General features: G+C 39.3%; 2 protein-coding genes across 11 annotated transcripts; one reads left to right on the top strand and one right to left on the bottom strand.

The window, feature by feature from the left end:
• The first annotated feature begins 884 nt into the window (after positions 1 to 884).
• LOC113686936 (uncharacterized) lies at positions 885 to 16,726 on the top strand. Of its 2 annotated transcripts, XM_089190832.1 has the most exons (11): positions 885 to 990; positions 1,233 to 1,318; positions 1,413 to 3,248; positions 11,980 to 12,700; positions 12,787 to 12,814; positions 12,933 to 13,019; positions 13,188 to 13,271; positions 14,131 to 14,196; positions 14,746 to 14,820; positions 15,327 to 15,392; positions 16,014 to 16,726. In XM_089190832.1, the coding sequence occupies exons 3-11, from the start codon at positions 2,869 to 2,871 to the stop codon at positions 16,157 to 16,159; spliced, it is 1,653 nt and encodes a 550-aa protein (XP_089046958.1). In that variant the 5' UTR covers positions 885 to 990; positions 1,233 to 1,318; positions 1,413 to 2,868; the 3' UTR covers positions 16,160 to 16,726. The 2 variants fall into 2 exon arrangements, with proteins under 2 accessions (XP_089046958.1, XP_089046957.1); XM_089190831.1 differs by lacking the exons at positions 885 to 990; positions 1,233 to 1,318 and having other exon boundaries at positions 2,745 to 3,248; positions 15,327 to 15,401.
• LOC113686939 (L-lactate dehydrogenase) lies at positions 16,714 to 23,375 on the bottom strand. 9 transcript variants are annotated; one of them, XM_089190843.1, is made up of 10 exons: positions 22,766 to 23,364; positions 22,198 to 22,287; positions 20,468 to 20,631; positions 19,983 to 20,100; positions 19,759 to 19,869; positions 19,574 to 19,636; positions 18,948 to 19,121; positions 18,282 to 18,399; positions 17,795 to 17,918; positions 16,714 to 17,394 (listed from the first exon to the last, which is right to left on the bottom strand). In XM_089190843.1, the coding sequence occupies exons 3-10, from the start codon at positions 20,591 to 20,593 to the stop codon at positions 17,230 to 17,232; spliced, it is 999 nt and encodes a 332-aa protein (XP_089046969.1). In that variant the 5' UTR covers positions 20,594 to 20,631; positions 22,198 to 22,287; positions 22,766 to 23,364; the 3' UTR covers positions 16,714 to 17,229. The 9 variants fall into 9 exon arrangements, with proteins under 9 accessions (XP_089046969.1, XP_089046973.1, XP_089046967.1 ...); XM_089190847.1 differs by having other exon boundaries at positions 22,762 to 23,053; XM_089190841.1 differs by having other exon boundaries at positions 20,468 to 21,535; positions 22,766 to 22,952.
• Positions 23,376 to 23,426: the final 51 nt, after the last annotated feature.

The following is a 23,426-nucleotide window of genomic DNA, read 5'->3' as shown; positions in this document are numbered from 1 at the left end:
GTTTTGCATCTCGAAAACTGATTTCTCCTTGTCAGCTTGAGATCATTATTATTTTCTTGTTGTCAGACAATGCCTTTTCTCACAGTTTTTCGAAATTCCTGCTTAAATTCCTATTATGTTTGTTTATGCCATGGAAACATCTGTGATACTTCCTCTCAGTGTAATTGTCGGTTCAACTCGTGCTGTGATAAACTTTTCGTGGAAGTCGCCTTGGAACATAACTTTGTTTTTACGGTCAGACTAGTGTTTTGGCTCCGTTAATAAAAGGCTCTTGAGAAGATATCATTTGTCACAATTAATTAAACTAAAAAAATTTGTCAGTTCTCTTAATTGTCTTCGTTACCGACACGTCAATCGAGTTTCTCACCATTGCACTAAGCATATTCCTGTTTTTAAGTTTTCAGATAAAAATGTGTTCGTTACAAAAAACAGAAAAAAAATAAGAAGTTCTCTTTCATCCATTGCTGGTTTTCCGCTTGTAGGGCAATCCTTCTTAATCTTAATGGTACAATGATTCTCCCGCTGCTTTTAAGAATCCCATAACGAATAATCTGGAGGCAGCTACCACGAAACTAAGATATTTTTACTGAAAAATCGATTACCTATTGTATCCACGTTTTGGGGCTACGTCATAACCTAGAGGAAGGCGCGCCTTTACCCATAATACGAGTGAAATTAGCGCAACTTTGGAGAAGCCGTTTGGCATGGTTTTCTTCAAACCAACAGGATCATGGCCCGTCGAAGCGAGATTTTAGGCGCCCCAGTTACCATGTGGTGGGTCTTAGTTTGGATCTACTTCTGTTCTTTCCCAAATATATTTTACCTCGTTATATGACGTTTTGCTTTTGGAAACTCAGGGAAAAATCTGTCATTTCCGGTACTTAAGATCTACATATTTCCGGAAACTGTGTTTTTATCAACCCGCGTATGGAGAAAGGAGTGGACTCGGAAGATTATGGACTAATAAAAGCCTCGGCCTACCGAAAATAGGTACAATTTACTTGCTGTTCGACGTTGCTTATAGACAGCTTGAATGGGGAATATGACTGGTCATTCAGCTGACCCTAGTTGAAACAGTTTAATGGTACACTTCATTTTATGCGATGCAACAATGACTGTCGGCAATTGTCGTGCTGTTGGACGCAAACTTGGCTAACACTGTTAGTCTGTTCGTCTTTTTTGTTGCATAAAATATACGTTTTAAGATCCAGAGCTTCTGTATTTCTCAACAGATAACGTGAGCATTTTGAAATGGAATGCAACGGGCGCTTTTTGAATGAAACTTGGGCAATTAAATGATATTGGCTTGACAACAAAGGTAATGACTTCAATATGTATGCCAAGAAGCATCATCATGTTTAAGTTAAGATCATGGCTTTATTAAAACTTCGGGTTTTTTGTTTGTTTTCCAGAGACGCGTTCGCCTGTGGGGTTTTGAGTTCAGAGCAGGCTTTTGTTCAAATCAGCAAATAAGCCATGCATTGAAATTACCGTGACAAAAGGGAAGCTGGCAATTGTGTTATCATGCTGAAAATCACAGAATACAAAACAATAATAACACTGGCGCTGAGTGAATATGTATTGTCAAAATATCACATTTCGACCAACAGGATTCTTAGAATTTACTTAGCTAAATGTTTGAACAGAAAACAATTAATGTCGAGTAAAGTTTGCCGCTTAAAAATTTGGAAACTGCAAGAGCTAGAACGTTTTGAAAGAATCTTTGGCTTTCGTGCCCAGCTTTCGAAATAATTGAGGCTTTTCTCCTCAAGTTTCATTCCTCAGAATGTTTCTGATTTATTGAAAACGGCGACTGAGTTATTTCACGTTAATTGAAATTCTGACACCTCAGTCTCTTATTGTTTAATGTGGTTTTACAAAGCTAAGCACGGTTCAAGGGTGTATTTATGCAATGCTTTTTGCCACCACACAAAGAAACCCAATGAATCCACAAAATTAGGTCGTGTTTCTTTCATATAGAATGATATTTGGGGTTTTGAGACGTGATCTGCAAGGCGAAAATGAGTTGAGTTACTGTTGGTAGAAAAAGGATCAATCAGATTTGATTTTGACGTATTCCTGTTCAATGTCGCTGAATTCTGTTATCAACAAAATCATACGCCGTGAGAAAGGAATTCACAAATAATACACAGAATTGACTTAGCAAATCAAGTTCACAACCAAAACATTCTATTTTTAACCATTAATCTATGATATTGATCAAATATCGCCTACAGAAGCACACATTTCGATCAACGCGTTAAAAATGCCTGTGCCCAAATCTGCAAATCTGTCGAAATCATTCATATTCCATTTGGCAAATGCAAGCTCAGATTATCATGAAAACAATACACTGTTACAGATCTTGGCGTTTCCGGGAGCGAGCTATTTACTAAATGACCCATTTTCCTGATGTGTAATTATCTAAGTCAATTCAATTTTGTCTTGGAATGTCCATAAAAATATGCCAAACACACGAAAGCTTTATGATTCGCTCCACGCAAACCAAGAGCTACCCACGCCACACTGGCAAATATCAAATCTGAAAATTGATTCCTGGGTGCGATTGTTAGTGTAAGAAAAAACTCTTCTTCCCAGCAGAAGAAAACATCACAAATCTAACTTCAGACTGATTGATGACAGTCTCGCTAATTTCTACCAATCGCCTATCAGCGGCCTGTGATTTTTGGGCGTGGCTACCTTCTAACGCATGAGCATTGCGGGATTTTTAAGTTAACCCACGTGGTTAGACATTGTCAAAATTTAACAGTTGTTGATTCTTGGAGTTTACTATTAGTACTTTTGCATGCGCTGAGCCGGTTACACAATTGCGCACTGCGGCGATCAGCAACTCCGGCATAAAAAAACATGGAGCCGCCAGTGTATTCTCCTCAAACGCCAAACCATTACGAGTCGATTGAAGTGGAAACTCCTACATTACCGTACGGGAGCGATTATAAATTGAAAATGGTAAATTTGAACGGGGAAGAAATCGCCGCCTTCAACGTCGAGGGGGAAGATTTGCTTTGCTTTCCGCAAGTGTATGAGTATTTTCTGAAGGATCTTGTGTCTGGAATGCACACTGTGTACACAAAACTCAAACGGATGAACATTCAAGGAAAGAACTGCAACGTGGAGCAAGTTCGCATGATGCGAAGTGTTGGAGCCATAGGTCAAGTCGTAAATCGCTGCAAGTTGATCTCGCGCGAAGATTTCAACAGACTCTACGAAGATTGTTTGCTTTACAGGTAAGAAATTATCAGGTACAATAACATCGCTCGTTACAATTATTCAAAGACATTTAGTTTCAGATTTTACAATTATATTTAAATTAAGTTAGAATTCTGAAACGAAATCTCGAATTTTCGGGAAGAGTTTGTCGTAATGAACCACTTCATAAGCGTAAATGTGCATACTCGTTCGGAAACCCCCACAATGTGTAATTACACTTTTTGAATAAGCCATTGTTGGACATTAAATTACTTATTTCCTATTGTGTTCAGGGAGGGTACAACACATTTTGCGGCGTAAATTATAACATACTTTAGATTTTGTAACTGCCCTGGACAAACATTTTTATCTCACAGTGGGAAAAGGTAAATTTTGTTTTCAGTAGGTGCGAAGGCAGTTTGTTTACTTTTCGCAATAGGAAAACTCCAGTCGAAAACAAAGTGTTTATGTTAATTGACTCGAAGTTTTTAATGGATCGTTTGGCGTTAAACAGGTAGCTTTGAATTAGCATTATGTTTACTGTTATGGAGAGCGCCCATGTTTTTTAGAGTGCGTTGCGTTACATAATTATTAAAAATAGAACGAAGAAGTTTCTAGAACATTTAGTCATGATGACTAAGCGAGAACTTTAAGGAGAACCTTCTAGAACCATGACTCAACATATTTTTGTTATGATGTAATCATAGTGTAATGTTTCTAAAAATAACAATATTACAGATCTCTAGAACATTCTAGAACTTTTCCGAAAGATATATAAGGAGTCACGCTAGCTTAAAGAAAAGAGGCTTTTTAGTGAGCTATAACTGCTGTTGCGAAGAGCCCAGAGGAGCGGGAGCCAGACAGAGTTGTTTACTGGAATTGAAAGCCGTGTGGAAGGCTACGTGAGAGAAAGAATTACGGACGTCGACAGTTTGTTAAAGATTTTCAAGAGAACTGTGAGTTGTGCGGTAGTGCACTGAGATTTAAGTGATATTATTTGTAAAGGGCTCTAAGTTATAGGGATACTGATTGTATTAGCATTTATATCGCTCCGTAGATAAGTGAAAAAGATAGTTATTGTATTGGTTGTCGATATCGCTTCGTAGTTATTACGTTGGTCAATAAAGTAGTTGAGTTGTACGAGTTGTATCTTTCTGGCGGTTTGGAAAATACCGTAACAGAAATTGGGGGCCTGTCCGGGAGCGAATTTTGTGGAAGTGTATTTAGAGCAGAGGTAATTGTTTGGGAGCGAATTTTACAGAAGTATTTGGCACATAAGTTATTGTCTAGGAGCGAGTTTTGTAGTGAAGGTTATAGTAGAGTATTTTGAAGATAAGTTATTGTCGACTTAAGTAGTCATAGAGTGTATCAAGATGTCGAAGTTTAATCCAGAAGACTTTATGTCGAGTCCCGACAAAGGAGTATTTAATGCGTTAAGGAAAGACGAACTTATTTTATTAGCAAAACACTTAGAGTTAGAGTCTAAGCAAGCAATGAGAAAGGATGAGATACGACAGATTATAGTAAACCACTTAGTGGATACTGAGGTTTTTGAAGGGACAATGTTAGAAACATCGTCAAAAACAATGTTAGAAATAAAAAAGTTGGAGATGCAAGAAAAGCGAGAGAAAGAGGAAAGGGAAATGCAAGAACGACTGAAGAGAGAAGAAATGGAGATGAAGAGAGAAGAAATGGAAAGACAAGAGAGGCTAGAGAAAGAGAAACTGGCTTTTCAGTATGAAATGGAAATGAAAAAGTTAGAGCTACGAATGAAATTAGGATTAAGCTCGGATAGTGAAAAGCATAGCGAAAAGTTTGATGTTACAAAGAACATCAGGTTAGTGCCTCCATTCCAAGAAAAAGATGCTGATAAGTACTTTTTACACTTCGAGAAAGTAGCTAGTAGTCTTAAGTGGCCTAAAGAGTACTGGGTTATGTTATTACAAAGTGTATTGGTTGGTAAAGCTAGGGAAATATATACACAGTTAAGTGTAGAACAAGCTGTAAGTTACGACGAAGTTAAGGATCTTATTTTAAAGGGTTACGAGTTAGTTCCTGAGGCTTATCGTCAAAAGTTTAGAAACTATGAGAAAGTTCGTAGTCAAACCTACGTAGAATTTGCTAGGAGTAAGGAACAGTTATTTGATCGTTGGTGTCATTCACAGAAGGTAGATAAGAGTCACGATAAGTTAAGACAGTTGGTATTAGTTGAAGAATTTAAGAGGTGCATTCACAGTGATGTCCGAACGTTCATTAACGAGCAAAGAGCAGAAACGTTGGAAGACGCTGCACGGTTAGCAGATGAATTCTCGCTGAGTCACAAAGTGAACTTCGTGGAAAAGCCCCGTCAGCCTGACAGTAGATTTCAGCCTCCCTCCGCATCACGATGGGTTGGAAGCCAGCGGAGTAAACAGAATGACGGAGCACCTCCCAAACGGAACCCTGGTAACCATTTTACAAATCGTTCCAGCTCCACCTCGCCAGGTCAAAAGGTTCTTGCATTGTTGCCAGTGCCCGGTAACACATTGTATTCTAGATTTTTTGGTCCTTATGTTATTGAGAAGAAGTTAAATAACCTTAATTACGTAGTAGTTACTCCAGATAGGCGTAAGCAGACGCAACTGTGTCATATTAACATGTTGAAGCCTTACCTAGAGAGAGAAAATAATGTAGTTAAAGAGCCCGTAAACGTTAATGTAGTTATTTCTGAGCCCGAAGACTTAAGTAGTGAGTTTAGTAGTAGTCATCTCAGTCCTACTGACACATCAAAACTCACCAACTCCGATGTGCTAAAGAATTTGGACTCCAAGCTGTCACACCTTGGAGAGAGTCAACGTCAAGACCTACAGAAGCTACTTGAAAAGTATAGTGACCTGTTCCCTGATGTACCATCTAGGACAAATCAGATTTACCATGACGTGGATGTCGGTGATGCTACTCCTGTTAAACAACACCCATACAGGCTGAATCCGAGAAAACAACAGTACCTCAAAGAAGAGGTAAAATATTTGTTGGAGAACGATTTTATCGAACCAAGCAGCAGTAGTTGGAGTTCTCCATGTATACTCGTGCCTAAACCGGATGGGAGCTATCGGATGTGTACCGATTACAGGAAAGTTAATAGTGTGACTAAGACAGATACCTTTCCAATCCCAAGAATGGATGATTGTATCGATAAGCTGGGAAAGGCAAAGTATGTAACGAAATTTGACCTTCTCAAAGGATTCTGGCAAGTACCGTTAACGGATCGCGCTAAGGAGATATCAGCATTTGTAACTCCAGAAGGACTCTACCAATACAAGGTCATGCCCTTTGGTATGAAAAATTCTCCTGCTACCTTCCAACGTCTCATTAACAAAGTCATCGCCAACCTTGAGGATTGTGAAGCCTATATTGATGATGTAATCATCTATAGTGAAACCTGGGAGAAACACCGAGAAACTATCCGTGAGTTCTTCAGGAAGTTGAGCGAGGCCAAATTAACAATCAATCTCTCTAAAACCGAGTTTGGCCAAGCACAAGTGACGTATTTGGGACATGTCGTCGGACGAGGACAAGTACAGCCAGTTAACGCCAAGGTCGAAGCCATAATCAAGTTTCCGCGACCAGAAAACAAAAAGCAACTGATGCGTTTCCTTGGTATGGCTGGTTATTATCGAAGGTTTTGCTCTAACTTTGCAACTGTCACGGAGCCATTGACAAAACTGCTCAGCAAGAAGGAGAAATTTAATTGGAGCGACCAGTGTGAAAAGGCTTTTGAGGAGCTGAAAGCCATGTTACAGAGTGCCCCTGTTTTAACAGCGCCTGATTTCTCTTCACCGTTCAAGCTGGCTGTTGATGCAAGCGATGTTGCCGCTGGTGCTGTGTTGTTACAAGAGGATGATGAAAGTGTAGAACACCCGGTTTGTTATTTTTCAAAGAAGTTTAACAAAAGTCAAAGGAACTATTCTACCATCGAAAAGGAATGTTTAGCACTGCTGTTAGCTCTTCAACATTTTGAAGTTTATGTTAGTTCCTCAAGTTTGCCCGTTGTTGTGTATAGCGATCACAACCCCCTCGTATTTCTTCACAAATTAAAGAGCAAGAATCAGCGATTGTTGAGGTGGAGTTTGATGCTGCAGGAGTATGTCTTGGACATCCGACATATAAAAGGAAAGGATAATATTATTGCAGACTGCCTCTCGAGACCTTGAGCTTTGCAAGAAAGTTTTGCAAACTTTCTTTTCTCGAAGGGGGAGGGTGTTATGGAGAGCGCCCATGTTTTTTAGAGTGCGTTGCGTTACATAATTATTAAAAATAGAACGAAGAAGTTTCTAGAACATTTAGTCATGATGACTAAGCGAGAACTTTAAGGAGAACCTTCTAGAACCATGACTCAACATATTTTTGTTATGATGTAATCATAGTGTAATGTTTCTAAAAATAACAATATTACAGATCTCTAGAACATTCTAGAACTTTTCCGAAAGATATATAAGGAGTCACGCTAGCTTAAAGAAAAGAGGCTTTTTAGTGAGCTATAACTGCTGTTGCGAAGAGCCCAGAGGAGCGGGAGCCAGACAGAGTTGTTTACTGGAATTGAAAGCCGTGTGGAAGGCTACGTGAGAGAAAGAATTACGGACGTCGACAGTTTGTTAAAGATTTTCAAGAGAACTGTGAGTTGTGCGGTAGTGCACTGAGATTTAAGTGATATTATTTGTAAAGGGCTCTAAGTTATAGGGATACTGATTGTATTAGCATTTATATCGCTCCGTAGATAAGTGAAAAAGATAGTTATTGTATTGGTTGTCGATATCGCTTCGTAGTTATTACGTTGGTCAATAAAGTAGTTGAGTTGTACGAGTTGTATCTTTCTGGCGGTTTGGAAAATACCGTAACATTACCAAGAATGTTCATTAAATTTTTCCATCCTATTCATTTGCGAGGCCTAATTTAAATTTCAAAAAGTGTTAGTAATTCAGAATCCATGTGACGCGTCTAACTAAAATAAGAATGAAGTAGTGTGGATTTTCGGTTTTCGAACACTTTAGGAATCTTGAAATGAACTTAGTCACACTCTGTGCTACTTTTAAGATGTAGGTTGAAATTTTCACGTTTAACCTTCGATATTTCGTTTTTAAAATTATCTCAATTCTTAACCATCTTTTTGTCATCAGTTCTGCATCTCACCCAACAATTTTTTTGACTCTCTTAAACAAAAGTTAGTTTTGGACACGATGGAAAAAAAAAATCAAACAGAGGAATGATCTCATCCATTTGGTGTCTCTTTCATGAAATTGCGTTTTGGAGCCCCGTTTCTTTCAGAGTATCATGGTGCCGCACCTCCTAAGGGAAATTTTACCTTATTAAACAGTGATATGAAAAAAACGTAAAAAACTGACAGGAAAAAAGATAAAGAGAGAAAAAAAAAACAGGTTGAAGTTTCGCCTTGAATTGAAAGATATTTCTTGAATATTAGACATTTGTGTAACTCTTCGTTGACCAATGAGGTTCATTCGCTGTCGATTCTTGAAACGTCAGCAGTCATTCTAGGGAGTGTTCTCAAAAATTCGAACTGAAATGGTCTATTTACCGTGCAAATTGTAAAATCGATTAGCAGTTGCAACGTGGTGAGCTTGAAATTACTTCCTAAAGCTTTCTTCTCTTTCAATTCTAAGTAGAAAAATAAAGGACAATTAATTTCTATTTTCTTAGGTTTCTCCATCGCACCATATCATTATGAGGTAAACCAACTTCCATTTTCTTCTTTTCCCTTTTTTTAAAATTCCAAAGATGATACAAGGTTTTACAAGTTTTGCAGGTGAAAACAATTATTGAAACGAAGACTGCAAATTTGTGGTTTTCAAGGAATGGATTGCAATTTCTCCCCAGTAATGCTGAATGGATTAAGTATGAGGCACTATAGAGAATTTGTACGTTGATAACGTGGCTCAGGGACCAAAATTTATTCAGATGTAAGTTAGGGCTTTCGTTGAAATGTTTTCGTTGATTTTTCACTAAAATGGTCTCACTGTGAAATGGCACTGTTCTTAGTGTAAATGATAAATTATGCTTAGCCACGAAGCCACACGCCAAACGTGTCGTGATGAAGATAAAATATATGTTATTTGAAGCGCGATGCTATATAAATGTTGTGGTTTAGCAGATGCGTGCCATTTGCCGAATTAATACAGCCTTCAAGTGTTTGACATTTTGTTTAATCTCTAAAAATGCAAACTGGAACTTTTCGAGAGTTATCCGGAGCGGGCAATATTACCAAACTAAGAACACAGCTTTTCATTAAATTAATCCCTTGCGTGATAATATTGTGTCCGAAAATTCCAATCAGCTGTAGATCAAAATATATAAATTCCATCGGCTCATTAGTTTGTTCCACAATGCTATCGAATTCAAATCTTTTGAGTAGTAGAGAGATGAGTGAAAGCAAACGAATTGATCCGAAAATAGAATCACGCAAATTTGCCCACGAGATGGATTACTTGTGGTGTTTCTTTAAGAACATGCTCAGAAATGGAGATCGCAAATGGCATTTGCAAGACTCCACTTTTCCCCTCCAGAATATCGCTTTCTAATTTCTAAATTTCTTTCTTTTTGAAGGATTTTGCGTGAAGTTTAGGTACAAATTGTGGATTAATTTGATTTCGATACGAAAGACGGAAATGCTGATGTGCAAATCCACTTTGTACTTGCCCGCTGATAAAACAGATCAGTTTAATGACATCTCAAGCTCTATTTAAAACGAGAAGATTAAAGTAGATAGCTTCAGCGTGAAATTTCCAGCGATGAGAAAAAGGAAATGGAGTTGAACACTTTTGAATAATGTGAAGAGTTAATTACTCGCAAATCTAGTACGAAATGATACAAACCTCACGGAAGTGAATTCAGTGTAGTTTTGATTTTATTTAGAATCTCAAGGTGTAAATTTGTGCGCCTTGACTATGAAAGTGTTCGAGCACTTTATGCGCTTTGGTCGTACGAGTACATTCTTTTTTTTTTTCTTTTTTGTGTGATATTGGGCTCCTTAGATTCTCATTTGAAAGTACAATTGTTTTTTCTTTATTAAACCTAAAACGAATTTGCTCCGGAAAGCTTGATTTAACAATAACAGACTTTTCAATGCTTATCTTCTGTCCAGTCGTGTGATTCGGCGTGTGTGTTCGCCACAGGATAAAAAGAAATTCGGCTTAAGAAACAATCGCATGTCATGAATAAAGTACAATATGTAATTTTATGATATCTTTCACTGCAGCTTCCTTGTGGCTAGCACTTTTTAGTGTGGTTGGACTGAGAGTTAAAAAAGAGGTTGGAAGCCGGTGAAGTGATTCTTACCGTTATTCAAATACTGGTGCAAGCTAATTGAAGTTCGCCCAGAAATACATGCAGAAGATAGATAAAAAAATTCAGGCAATAAGAATGAACATGTCATTTAAAAGGGACTTAAACATGATGATTACCCGGGTGCTTTCCCCTTGCATTATATTTGTTACTTAGAGAGAAAATGTTTTTGATTCTACGTAGTAAGAAGGAAAATGTGCCAAAAATATTGAACAAGACAGGAGGGAAATATTTCAGATACTTATTTGTGATCTGGTTAGCAACGGAATCGGTACTTGTGAATAACAACTTAAAACACCTATATCTCCAAAACGCTTTAATGATAAAATACTCTACATGGAATTTTTTCAAAGAGGCCGAAATATGAGCTTTAAACATTAAGAATGTAATGCAAATATTGCAGCTTGAACATAGGTGATCTTAATGGAGGTTTTGTAGTTTGTTTTTGCATTTCCGATCTTTAAAAACTTCTCTGTAAAATGTCGCGTCCAACGGTTGAATTGTAAATATTCTGTAAGATGTTGGCATTTTTACCCAAATTAAGGCGGTGAACATAATGAAACAGCTATTAAAATCGTTTAGTCAGACGTATTTGTTTAATCAGGGACGAAAGAAGATGATTCCAAGCAGTCAAGTAAGACGAAAAATAATATTTGTACAAGTGTGCATTGATATTGCTTCTCCTGATGACAGTCGTGAATCGATAAGCAATTGGAAAGGTGAACGCTGCTGGAATATTTGGACAGCATGTGAACTATTCAAAAAGACAATTTTGAAACTTTTACTCAAAACAAATCTTTCGCAGGTGAAAGTTTCAATGTAAGGTGTTACCTAAGGACATTTTCAAACCTTATGCCATCCTTTGCTCTATTATTGAGGTTTGAAAGCTGTTTTGAAGTAAAGAAAAGTTAGAATTTCTCCTCAGACGGAGTATGAATTATCTGCAAAAAAAGAGAAGAAATTGACGTTTAACCTTGTTTTTGAGCTCAGACTACTGCACAGTTGTTCCTGAAAATAACTCTACTCTTTCAGTTCTGTCTGACTTGGGTTTTGTAGCCACTGATCGGATGCATGACGATTCCTAACTCCTAATAAGCCGACAACTCACCCCTATAAAAATAACTCTTACCCTATCCATAACCTAAACGCAAAAAATTATGATCCGTCAATTAGTTTCCACTTGAAAAAAGGTAATCCAGGCTTAATAGTTTCCATAGTATTCAATGAGACAGCAAAGAGACATTCTCCATTTTTTCTCCTCGGTCTGACTGTCATACGGGTGGAAACCCTTAGGTAAACATGTCATAGAAGCGGGCGGTCGCCGTGGGAGGAGTATCCTTTTTGGGGGGGGAAGGGTATCTCAGCCGGAGAGGGGGGGGAGGGTAACTGGGACGTGACGTTATGTTTCTTATCCTATTTTACTTTTTGCCTCAGGGGCCCAGGGCGACGTAAAAAGAATCCCGACATTCCTCCCGAGCTGCTAAACAATCCGTTCAAGCATTTTAAAGTCGATCATCACGCTGAAAGACCTGTCAACATGTCGAACGGAGAACCAATGAAGACAGACGATACGAACAAGTCCATTTCGGGCGATTCGTCGCCTAATGCTGGTGTAACTTTGACGATTGAAGGGTCACGTGATGCCAACAACAATTCAACTGGGGCTGAAAGGAAAGACCCACAGTTCAGGACGCCAATTTCCCGACCGCCTGAGCGCGCTCTGAACATGACACCGTCCAATCTCACGCCACCATGTCTTCACGGGAGCCCGCGATATTCTACCACACACGTAATCCATTCTCCAACGAACGCTCCGCCATCACGTATCATAAGCCCGCCCAATGGCGTTGCCGTGCCGCCAAACTCTCAGTCATGCGCGTTCAACTTTCCACCTCGTCCTCAGGCGTCTTTGAGTCCGCAAGGAAATGTGTTGAGTCCAGCAACGAATGGCGGTCCACCTAGCAACGGTGCGTCAGCGGTGGCCAATCGCAGCCCAGGGAGGTCTCCTAGTGTGGGAGAGGCAATGAATGTTGAAGCCTCGGTACCTCATGTCAGTAGCACTGGCACATCTGAGCATGTGGAGTTCAGGAATGCCGCTGTTAATGATACGGGTTCTGAAATGTCAGCCTCTTCGCCACACGTGTTATCTCGAGAGGTTTGTTACTGAGACCATAACTTATTTTTATACATTTTACAATTAACTAGATTCTATCACTAATTTGATTTAATTTTCCTCTTCAGCCTGAATTCAGGGAGCCTGGATCCACGGGTTAGTTTTAGCTGTGATTTTCAGGATGTAACTTTAACAGAGCTACAAATGAATCTTTCACTACAAGATTTATCTTTCGCACAGTACTCAAATTATCACTGCCTTCTTCCTTTTGCAGAAAGTCTTCTGTTGAACATACAGGGTCTTCTGAAGGTGGCTGCAGAAAATACGAGACAGAACGAGAGACAAGCTGTTTACGAAAGAAGTAAGTAACGTCATCGAGAAATACGTAGAAGTTAATATCTCGATCTAACACCAAATTCTCGTAACTAATTTACAAGGAAATGTGTAGCAGGTAGAGAGGAGAATTTACAATCAGATCTCGGGAATTAAGGGTTAAACTAATTTATCTATTTTATGCCTTTCTTCTTAGATGAACTTCGCCGATACATTCATCGCGAGCGTGAGGTTCGAGAGAAGGCCGAAAGACAATCCGCTGCTCTGCAGAGAGGAAAAGGTAAACATAATTCCCCCTTCGGGCCTTCATTCGTTATCTTCGACTCTTCCTACTGCCAAGATGTCAATGTTTATTTCATTTCCTGACTGCCTCACAGTTTTCGTGTATCAGTTCTTAGAGTTAAGTATTATATCAAGGAAAACTGGTGGCGGCAAGAAAACTGTCGTTGTGAGGTGTATCGATTTGCAAGAAGGCAGATGTGATTACTTCAAAAGACGGGACGGATTGATTTAAGTGAAATTCGGGTTGTTTTAATAAAACACGAAAAATTGTATTCACAAACGAAAATTGACGAAAATCCGCTTAATCTAAACTGGTTATAGTTTGCTTCAAGTTCAGGCTAACCATGCCGTTATGCGAAATTCAGAGCCAGTAGTCGCACGCTCGATCACGGTAAAAAAGGAAGTCTTATGCTCTCGCATCCCGTGACTTAGTCAGTGTAATTGATACGTGGCGAGCTCTATCGGGCTTTATTATTATATATGTTTCATTATTTAAACTCGACGTCACAGGAGCTATTTACTAGGATATGAACTCTTTTGGGAACTTTAAGCATGCATGCAATTCCTGCGATTCTGCTCCTACAAGTGTACGCGTTTCGGTTTTTTTTTTCGCTTGAACCGTGACGAAGCAGCGTAAACGCGGATAGTTTCCCTTCTGTAAGCATGATTGCGCATGTCATTGCCACCGGCTGTTTTGAAACTCGGTCTGTTAGGCACAGCTAGTATGTCTGCGTTTCAGTTTGAAAATAAGCACGAAAAGAAAAGCGTGAATTAATGAAGTAGACTACTGAATTGCTCAAGACTTGTGTTGCTGATTATAGCTTTACCACTCATATTTTTTCGTACATTTCCTTCAGCTTTTCTTCAAAAGAAACTCAAGAAAGAAAAGAGAGCGCGGCGTAAGCTGGCTGAACAACTCCTTGGTAAGTTCTGGGCAGTCCTTTCAAATTCTTCATATCAGCGACTATTTTAAGCGATCAATTATTTCCTGCAATATAGTCGTAGAAGTTCTAAGTATCTTCAGTAGTAAGCCACTGGAAATTAGACGTTCAGTTTTTCTTTTGAATTGGTGCGAATTGTTAAGCCCTGGGTAGTTTGCTTAATAGCGAAAGAACTTTGTAGTGTGACAGGAAAAGTTAATATTCCTTGTTCAGTCTTCGTCTTCCTCTATGGAAGAGTATGATTTTCTACTAGAAATCAAATAGTAGCCATATTATCTCACATCTCTTAAACTTTAAGATTGATATGCATCTTATTTCTCCCAACACTTTCACCCCTAAATCAAACCTTAAGGTCATGAGAATAACAGAAATGATCATGAGATCACTAAAGAAGCTGATTCTCCCTGTAAGTACCCTGGGAAAAGTATAGAGAACAGAATGGAGATTTTGCAAACCGATGTTTAGGGTGTTTAAGTGTAGCAGAGTACTGGTAGAACGTTGAGTTTGATTCCTTTCGTTCGAATTCGTCAGAGGAACAACAACGATGTGAGCTGCTTGAAGAACAGCTGAGACAAACGACCCAAGATGCTCTTAAACAGCGAAACGGTGAGCAAGCTATGGATAGACAGTTCATGAAAGAAGTTCACCTAACTGCCTCGTAGAATGTTTAAAGAAGGAAAATACCACCAACGTGATTTAACTAACAATACATGCGAGTTACAATGTGGAATTCCTTGAGTTAGGAGAGGGGGAGGAAGGAGGGAGATAGAAGGGGGGGGGGGAGAAGAGAAGAAGGAGAGGGAGGGGAGGGGGAAGGAAGGGGGGCTATGGATTAAGAAAGATGATCACATACCTGTATTGGTATATCCTGATATATTAAAGTGCTGGTGAAATGGAAAAACCTTTTCCGTGCTGACAGGGGTAGGTTTTCATGGGGTCGTGTCCCATGTATGAGGAGAAGAGGGGGATTGGGGTGGAGTGAATTACCAAGGAGGCTTTAAGACTCTGTTTCAACGACCCTTCAACACCCATTTCTTGAAATTAACATATCTGGTTGACTTCTGCAGTTTTCTTTGAGTGACTTATGCTTTCCTTCTTGTCGCCTTTTGTAGATGAGTTACTCCAAGAGCTGGAAAAAGAACGCTGCGCCAAGATTGAAGCTGAGAGGAAGCTTAAAGGTAAGATAGGTGCGTGAGACGCGCTAGTCTTTTTCTTTTTTTTTTTTTTTTTTTTTTAGTGGAGTGTTTGTATTTCTCTTCATTTGATATCATCAGCAAGGTTTCCTTTTTAAAAGATTTAACTTAAATGAAGCAAGATGATAAGTTCAAAAGCTCCCATGCCAGGTTATTAACGTGAAAACATTAATCACGTAAAGTAATGACTCGTGCAAGTTGAAATTTTCTGTTGTAGATGGCATAAAGAACCCATGTCGAGGAAATCGTTTGTGGCTCGGGGAATTAAATCTTTTAGTAGGTTTTATTCTTAATTCTGACCTCTGAGAGTGACAAGCATCTAGGTTTTTTGTAGATTTCTTCTCTTAGATCAAACATTACGGTCATCAGAATAATAGAAAACCAAAGAATCTGCAGATGTTGAAAAAATTCTCCTTGTCAGCACCATAGGAAATATAAAGAGAACAGTATGGAGAATATGCATACTGATGTTTGGGTGTGATGGGTTAACAATTGTCTTTGGAAAAGTTTCATCACCAATGTTTACAGCGAACACGTTTTGTTGTATTTGTATGTATAGCGCTTGTGATTGGTGCATTTAACTCCGTGATCTTTTTTCTATGACAGAAGCTAGAGGGGAGATCCAGAACTTTGTTCATAACTTTCTTGAAAATCCGAGTCAAGAAGGGCCTGGGCACCACCGATCAGGAATGGAGCCGGATGAGCTAAACGGGGTCGAAGTGGTGAAGGACGAACATATCGTCACAACATAGGTCTGCAATGCGTTTGCACTTTGTCACCTGCTGAAGAGGGCGGTCTGAACGAAAGACAAAGGTAGCGAGTGATAGTGAAACGGAAATTATCTGAACCATGAGGAACGCAAGAGCCGACAGCAGAAATATAAGAGAATGGCTGTCGTTTTGGTTATGAAGTTCGTTTGTTCTAGTTGAAATTGCCGACGTTGAAAATCAGTTTGCCATCTTAAACGAAATAAGTTAAACGTGAAATGCTTGGACAATTGGCAAAGGGAAGCGCGATCCTTCGATGAATTCTTGTTTGGAGATAATTATGTCAGAAAATACACACAGTTTAAAGTTGTTCTTTCTGTGTTGCAAACAACTCGCTAAATGCTATTCAATGGTAGTTATCGATTTGATTGTTCGGAACTACAGCTGCATATTTTTATACTTTTGTAAATTTGAAAGACTAATTCGTTCGTGGCATTCATTTGAGATTTGATGATTATTTATTTTTTATGCGACAGGAGCTGTTTTTATATTACTCAGCGTAGTTTTTTTGTGTATATATTTCTCTAAATAAAAAGAAGTTTTGTTTCGTTGTCCAGTTTAAGCTGCTTTATTCAAATTTTTAGTTACAGTAATTTGTCTACAGTCGGCCATCTGAGCATCTCAAGCAAATGTTTTCCTTAATTCAAGGTTACAATGAGAGCAATTCCTTTTTCTCACTGTCCACCCTGGGAGAAGCGAAAAAACAACTGCAACGTAAAACGGGTCAAGAGTAAACTACTAGTGGATCAGTCCCTGCTTTTCGGTAAAGTCTGCCGCGTGAGTCCCGAAAAAAAAATCAGTGAAAAAATAAAATTGGAACTTCAGGAATGAGGCGCACGAACAGAGTTCCGCGCGGCGCTCTCACATCAGTTGTTTTCTTCACTGAATTTTTTTAACACGCGCGAAGGACTCAGAAAAGGAGTGACTGCTGGTAGTCTGGAGCGACAGCGAGAGCCCAATGATTCCATACATAGCTAGAAAATAATAACTTACAAACAGCTCATCTTTTTAATATAACTTACAGCTGTGCTTTTACAGCGACAACCACTATATACTCAGAACTCAAGACTCTGTTGAATCTCGTTCATCGTGCGCGCGCAGGTCTGAAGTTTCTTTGCCTCGTTTTCGTCCAAAGTCTGCTTGATGACGTACATGATGCCATGGGAGCCGAGCACGCAAGGAAGGCTGAGAAACACCTCTTCTTCGATTCCATGAAAACCCTGAATTGAAAAAGCATTGAATGGGACTTGAGTCGATTTCTAGAGCAAATTTCCAATCAAGAGGACTTATCTCACAGCGCACATTTCTCGCATGGCTAAACACTTTACTTTCAGAGTGCCTGTCTCCTCCCAGGAGTATAAATGGGTACCGGCAAATTGTCAGGGAAGCTTGGGGTAACCTTGCGATGGTCTGGCATCCCACCCAGTGGGGGTGGGGGTGAGGGGGGTGGGGGGGGGTGGAGTAGTAATGATCTTAGTCGCTTCAAGCTGTGGAAACCGGGTTAAGCTCCGGCTGGATGGGCCACTTGGATAAAGTACAGACTTACCACCTGGCTTCCATTTCAGCCCCTTATTCTTAACGTCCCATCTATACTCTTCCTTGTAACGTGTTAAACCTCACCTTAGCAAGGGTTGAAATAGCATGTACGTTCTTCTGGTTCCTTAGCAACGCTTGACTCATGGTGACGACACTCAAACCGATGGCCCAGGATGTGTAACCTTTCAGTTTGATCACCTCGTAGGCACTAAATGGAGAAGTAAGAACACTATCACTGACAGAGTCAAGGTCTCGCTAAATTGAACAGGAGAAAGAACAATATATTGCGTTTCGCTGCCCTCTAAGAGATTCTCTCAAATCTTATAGTTTTCTGCAAACCTGCAAGTTTACGCGTGCAATCTTACACCATTGGAAAAGTCAAAGCTTAATAGGTTACTACTGACAATGATTTCAAGATCTGAACTCGTCAAATCTCGATGTAGTGAGCCCCTAACATTAAACACCTCACAAAAACAAACACCTTTTCTCCCTCGAAGGAAGTCAGACCTGTCCCGTTAAACGTCAGATCACGCAGTGTTCAAAATACGATGCACAATTCAAAAAAATTTACCTGTTCACAACCTTCTGGTGTACTTCATTCCATTTTTCCGGGTCGCCATCAGACCCGATGTCTGGGTGGAGATCCTTGAGATTAACTCCAGCAATATTCACACCACTCCAAACAGGCACTGAGAAACGAGGAAATACATAGAACAGCAACCATTTGACGAATGAGCCCAAAAATTTTAAGTTTGCAAAACAGTAAGGGAGAGCTTGTTTCACCCGAAGTAATATGGGAGATCCACTATGAGGGTAAAAAAAAACGAGCGCTCATTGGTTGAGATTTAGTCACGAGGCAACGGGTCGCAGCTACAATTGGCTTAGTAACTTCCCGCTGTTTGGGAAAAGGCCCATGTTAGTGCGAGAGGAGCAAAGACTGGACTCCACAGAAGAGCGGAAACCAACCCCACATGGAAATTTTTTGAGACGACTTAAGTTCTACGACAGAACTTTGCCGTCGAAACAAGTTATTCAAACTGTGGCTGGTTTTTATTCGAAAGTACTACTGAGTCGCAGCGACTTGCTTTTGGAAGAAGCACAAACGGAGCAGCTTATATCAGAGGTCAGCTGTCACCTGGTGTGTTTTACCATTTGAACTAAAATGTACATACCCCCTATGATTATGATCAGTGGCCCTTACCAATGAAGAGCTAAGAAAGGAGTATTGATAACGTACCACTAGCATCGCCATGCTCCCCAATGATCCATCCATGCACATTGTTTGGCGCGATGTTAAGTTTTTCACTGATAAGAAAATGAAACCGGGCCGTGTCCAGGTTCGTTCCGCTTCCAATCACTCGCTCATGGGGAAGTCCGCTGATTTTCCATGCCACATAAGTTAAAATGTCCACTAAGATAATAATGGAATTTGTAAGATAATAATGAAAAATTCATTTCCATGTTTACTAACAATACATTGTACACGTAGCTGACGCTCGAAAGGAGACGTGCTGGACTCAATGTCGAGAGGTCTGGGTTTGAGCCGAAGTCGGGTCATTGTATTGTATTCTTGGGCATGCGCAAGACACTTCAATCCCATCAGTAACATACTCGGCTGCGCCTCGCGTGCCCCCATTTTGTTCTTACCACAGTTTTTTTGTTCTTGCCACAGCTGTGACCTTTTACTGAACAGATGTATAAAAACAAAGAATCAGTTTGTTTTGCATGATAAAAAAGCAAAATGTCGTTAATGGTCACGTTATCTATGCGTCTGTCCTCAGATAGATCGTACATTAGAGCCAATCAAAATGGGTGTAGAATTCATCTTATTATGTAATTGTTAAATATTGTTGGATTGTTTACCTGGGTTTGAGACAATCATCAGAATGGTGTTTGGGCTGTGTTTCACCAGCTGTGGAATGATTGCTGAAAAGTAGAAAATGCATTAAAAATTGCATGAGCATCCACAATGTTATTGTCAAGTGGTTGCTTTTATTCCATGAATCATTCTGCAGAAAGACTCCAGCCAAAGACATACCATTATTTACCTTTGAAGATGTTGACATTTCTCTGTACCAGATCCCTTCTGCTTTCACCCTCCTTCTGACGTGAACCCGCAGTCACAATGCACAAGTTGGAGTTTGCGGTAACAGCATAATCTGAGTGGAAAGGAGATGGGGCGGAGATGCAGGCTAATAAAACACATGCTGGCATCAAACATGAAACTGGTCCTTAATCAGACCACAAAGAACAGGAGAAAAATAATTTATACCAGTGCTTGCACGAATGCTGACATTCTTGACAAACCGCTGACAATGCTGCAAGTCCAACATCTCCCCTTTCAGCTTATCCTCAATCATGTCAACCAAGGCCAGTTCACGGCAAATACCCTGATCAGTGATGAAAATGACATATGCTATATATCATGAACAACCTAGTGGAGCAGTGCATTTACAAACATTTTCAGTATGTCCCTCCTCATTTAACCATTCATTCCCATTACCCTCTAAAGATATAGTCAATAACTCTTCCTACTGATTGCCACACATTTCCTTGTAAATAGAACAAGAGAATTTGGTCTTACATCAAGATATCACCTAGGGTGATATTATTCACCGATGGGAATAAAAAGGTTAGATAAGTTTGACCTGCAGGGGGAAAGAAAAGGAAAAAAATGAAAAGACAAAGAAAGGGCTAATTAAGAAGTAGGGATGATATTTGATTAATGGATGTATACTTTAAAATGTAAAGTCCAACCTGTTGCATTATGCTGTAAGCGCATGCCATCCCTACTTGTCCAACACCAACAACTGTCACTTTAATTGGGGCTATATGCTCCTCTTCATAGACTGCCGTCAACAATTTCTCTCGTACAGTGGCCATGGCAATCACAAGTTAGAATCACCTCTGATAGTCCTTAGCTGTTGAAAGAAAAAAGGGGTGATCACATCTCAGGCCTGGCTGAGATGTGACAGCATAACAATGATATTTCAAAGATTATATTCATTTAGCAAATCTTTCCATCCTCAGAATCATCCCAGCCTCTAAATATTTCCTGTTATATCAATTTATTTCACTAAAACACCCCATTGCCTCTAACCTGTCATCTGTCTGCTAAACAATACAGCAATAATCTAAGGAGAAGTACTGAGTACTTAAGCAACTCAAAAGGTTAATAACACTTCCTGTGAAGGAACTTATTTCATCCTAAATAAGATTTGAGAGAGGGATTCTTCATAGCAGTAGTAAAAAGGTTCAGTATTTTAAGACCACATGGCTCTATTTTCCCTATCAGGTAAAATAGGAATAAAATGTAAGTCTGAGAGAAAAAAATAGTATAAAAATAGATGTGATAGCATTAAAATTGATGTAAAATATACATAAAATAGGCTTGTTTTTGTGAGGAAAATTACTCCCTTATTACTGGAGCTTAGCTCTGCAATTTCAGACAGGATGCTGATGCATGTCACCACAGATTTCCCTGCAATTCTCCCAAACCTTCATTGTGTTTTACTAACACATCACTTCCTCTTTCCTGTTACCAAGGTTAACAAGAAGGGAAGGGGAAAATGTTTCAACAATTGTGATGGGGTTGGTAGTTTGCTTGAAAGTTTTCTGACACCGTTTTATACTCCCAGCTGGAGAGAGGCAAAGTGTGAGGTCTGAGACACTTAACTCTCAGAGATGAAGCCAGAAGGAACTTTTTTCATGAAAATTCCACCCTGCCAATGCATTTATTCCAAAGAGGAGATATGCAGGTACAGATAATTAACCTCTTAAGCCCTTAGAGTGACCAGCACCTAATTTCTCCTCACAATATCACCCCTAAAGCAAACAACAGAAGGTCACAAGAATAAAAGAAATGATCACCAAATCTCTTGATGTTAAATACCTGAGGAAATGTGAAGAGAACAGTATGGAGAATATGCATACTGATTTTAGACTATAAAAAGTCAAAACAGAAGAGGGAAGGAAAATCTCAAAGAAGTCACCACCTCACTCTGTCCCAATCAACAACACAACACATTCAAACAATATTGTGCTGTTAGAAAACAATCAGGAATATCCCAGAGAGATGAACAGCAGAGTCCTACATCCCTTTAAAAATTCCTACCAGCTGCTCTATAACTTTGCCCAGATAATTCTGTGTTTTATCAACAAAAGCACTAGCTGGCAATTTACTCTAGTTATTCCTTATAACTTTTTGTGTGGTGATATAACCTATAAATTACTTCTGAAGGTGAGAAAATTTTAAAGAAAACTGGAATTTCTAGTAGTTAAAGATATTTTAGTTCTACTCTGTTAGAGCAAGTCAGACAATGGCGATCGTTAATTACATCGAAAGAATATTGTGGAAAAGCAAGCTATTATATTTCTCGCACCACTTATTTCCGTTGCATTGCGTGACTGAAAATTTGTTACTGATTAGGTGTTTAAAGTGATCGAATGAAATTAAAGTTCTTCCGTTTCCACGTCAATACAAGTACCTGGATGTAACTGCTCTGTTTGAAATAGAAGCAGAAAAGCAGGCCACCGTACATGTCTTCAGACGACTGGGCGTCTCATAAATATACAACCTGTTTCAGAACACTTGCATTGAGTTTGACAGCTGAGAAACATTTGCAAGTCAAATAGACACAATGTGTTTGCAAAGTTTACCCTAAGCGGATCTTTATAATTATTGTGTCCATCTAGCAAAACAAAATAAAGCTGTTTTCTACGACAAATTTCAGAGAGAAAAAATATCGTCGCTTTCAAATTTTCCCCCTAGATTCTTTGATGTCTGGATTCAAGAGAAGCTAAGTACATCATAACAAAAATGTTACATAATAATATGCGAAAATTACTTTTGTTAGCTTTAAAATACAAAATTTTCATCAAATCAAGGCGTAAGTTTTTTGTCTTGTTGTTCATAAGCAGCTAAAGAATTTTAGTCGGAGCGCAATTGAGTAAACAGATGAAAACAGCTTTTTTAAGACCTCCATGATAAGCCGAGTCGAAAGTGAAACTTGTTCCATTGCGAATGAGCTGAAAGTATAGACACGGCTTACCTACCAGAAAATTAATGCCGGTCTTCTTTAAAATCTCCTTTGACAGAAGTTTTAAGGTGTGTTTCCCGTGAACTTTGAAGCTGCTTCTGCTACGAGCTTTCTGAAGAAGTGTCCAGCATGTCCACTGAAATCACGTGTACGAGAAAAAAAAATCGTGGATAAACGTGATGGCGCTCACGATTGGGTTAAAGTAGCGTTTATGTAATGTTTACTCCCCTTTAGTTTCTCCTTGAAAAACGTTTTAACGTGGGTTTTGACCCGTAAAATTTCAAGCTTATGTTGAAAAGCTCTCTTATCGCTTGTGAAAGACGCCGGTAAAATAAGTCAACTGACGTCACGTGTTTGATTCTACCTGACTATACGTGCGCGTGGTCACGAGCAGTGTTAACTTTTATGATTGATAAATCACGAGGTTAAAACGAGATATGATCATTTGGATAAACTAAGAGGTTTTTCAAACATGAACTGATTTTCAGACGTTGCGTGTTTCAAAGAGGTTCTCCTTTGCAGTCGTTCTTTAGCATGTCACGTAACGTTTTCCGCGTGACATCCATGATGGAATACCATTCCTTTGATTCTGTTCAGGAATAGATGACGGATGACGTCAAAATGTGCTAAGACCAAAAAATGTCACTGATTTTCTCACCACATTTTGACGTCATCTG

The sequence above is a fragment of the Pocillopora damicornis genome, chromosome 13 (genome assembly GCF_964200805.1).
Source record: "Pocillopora damicornis chromosome 13, jaPocDami1.2, whole genome shotgun sequence".
Lineage (NCBI taxonomy): Eukaryota > Metazoa > Cnidaria > Anthozoa > Scleractinia > Pocilloporidae > Pocillopora > Pocillopora damicornis.
This window is presented reverse-complemented; position numbering and strand designations above follow the sequence as displayed.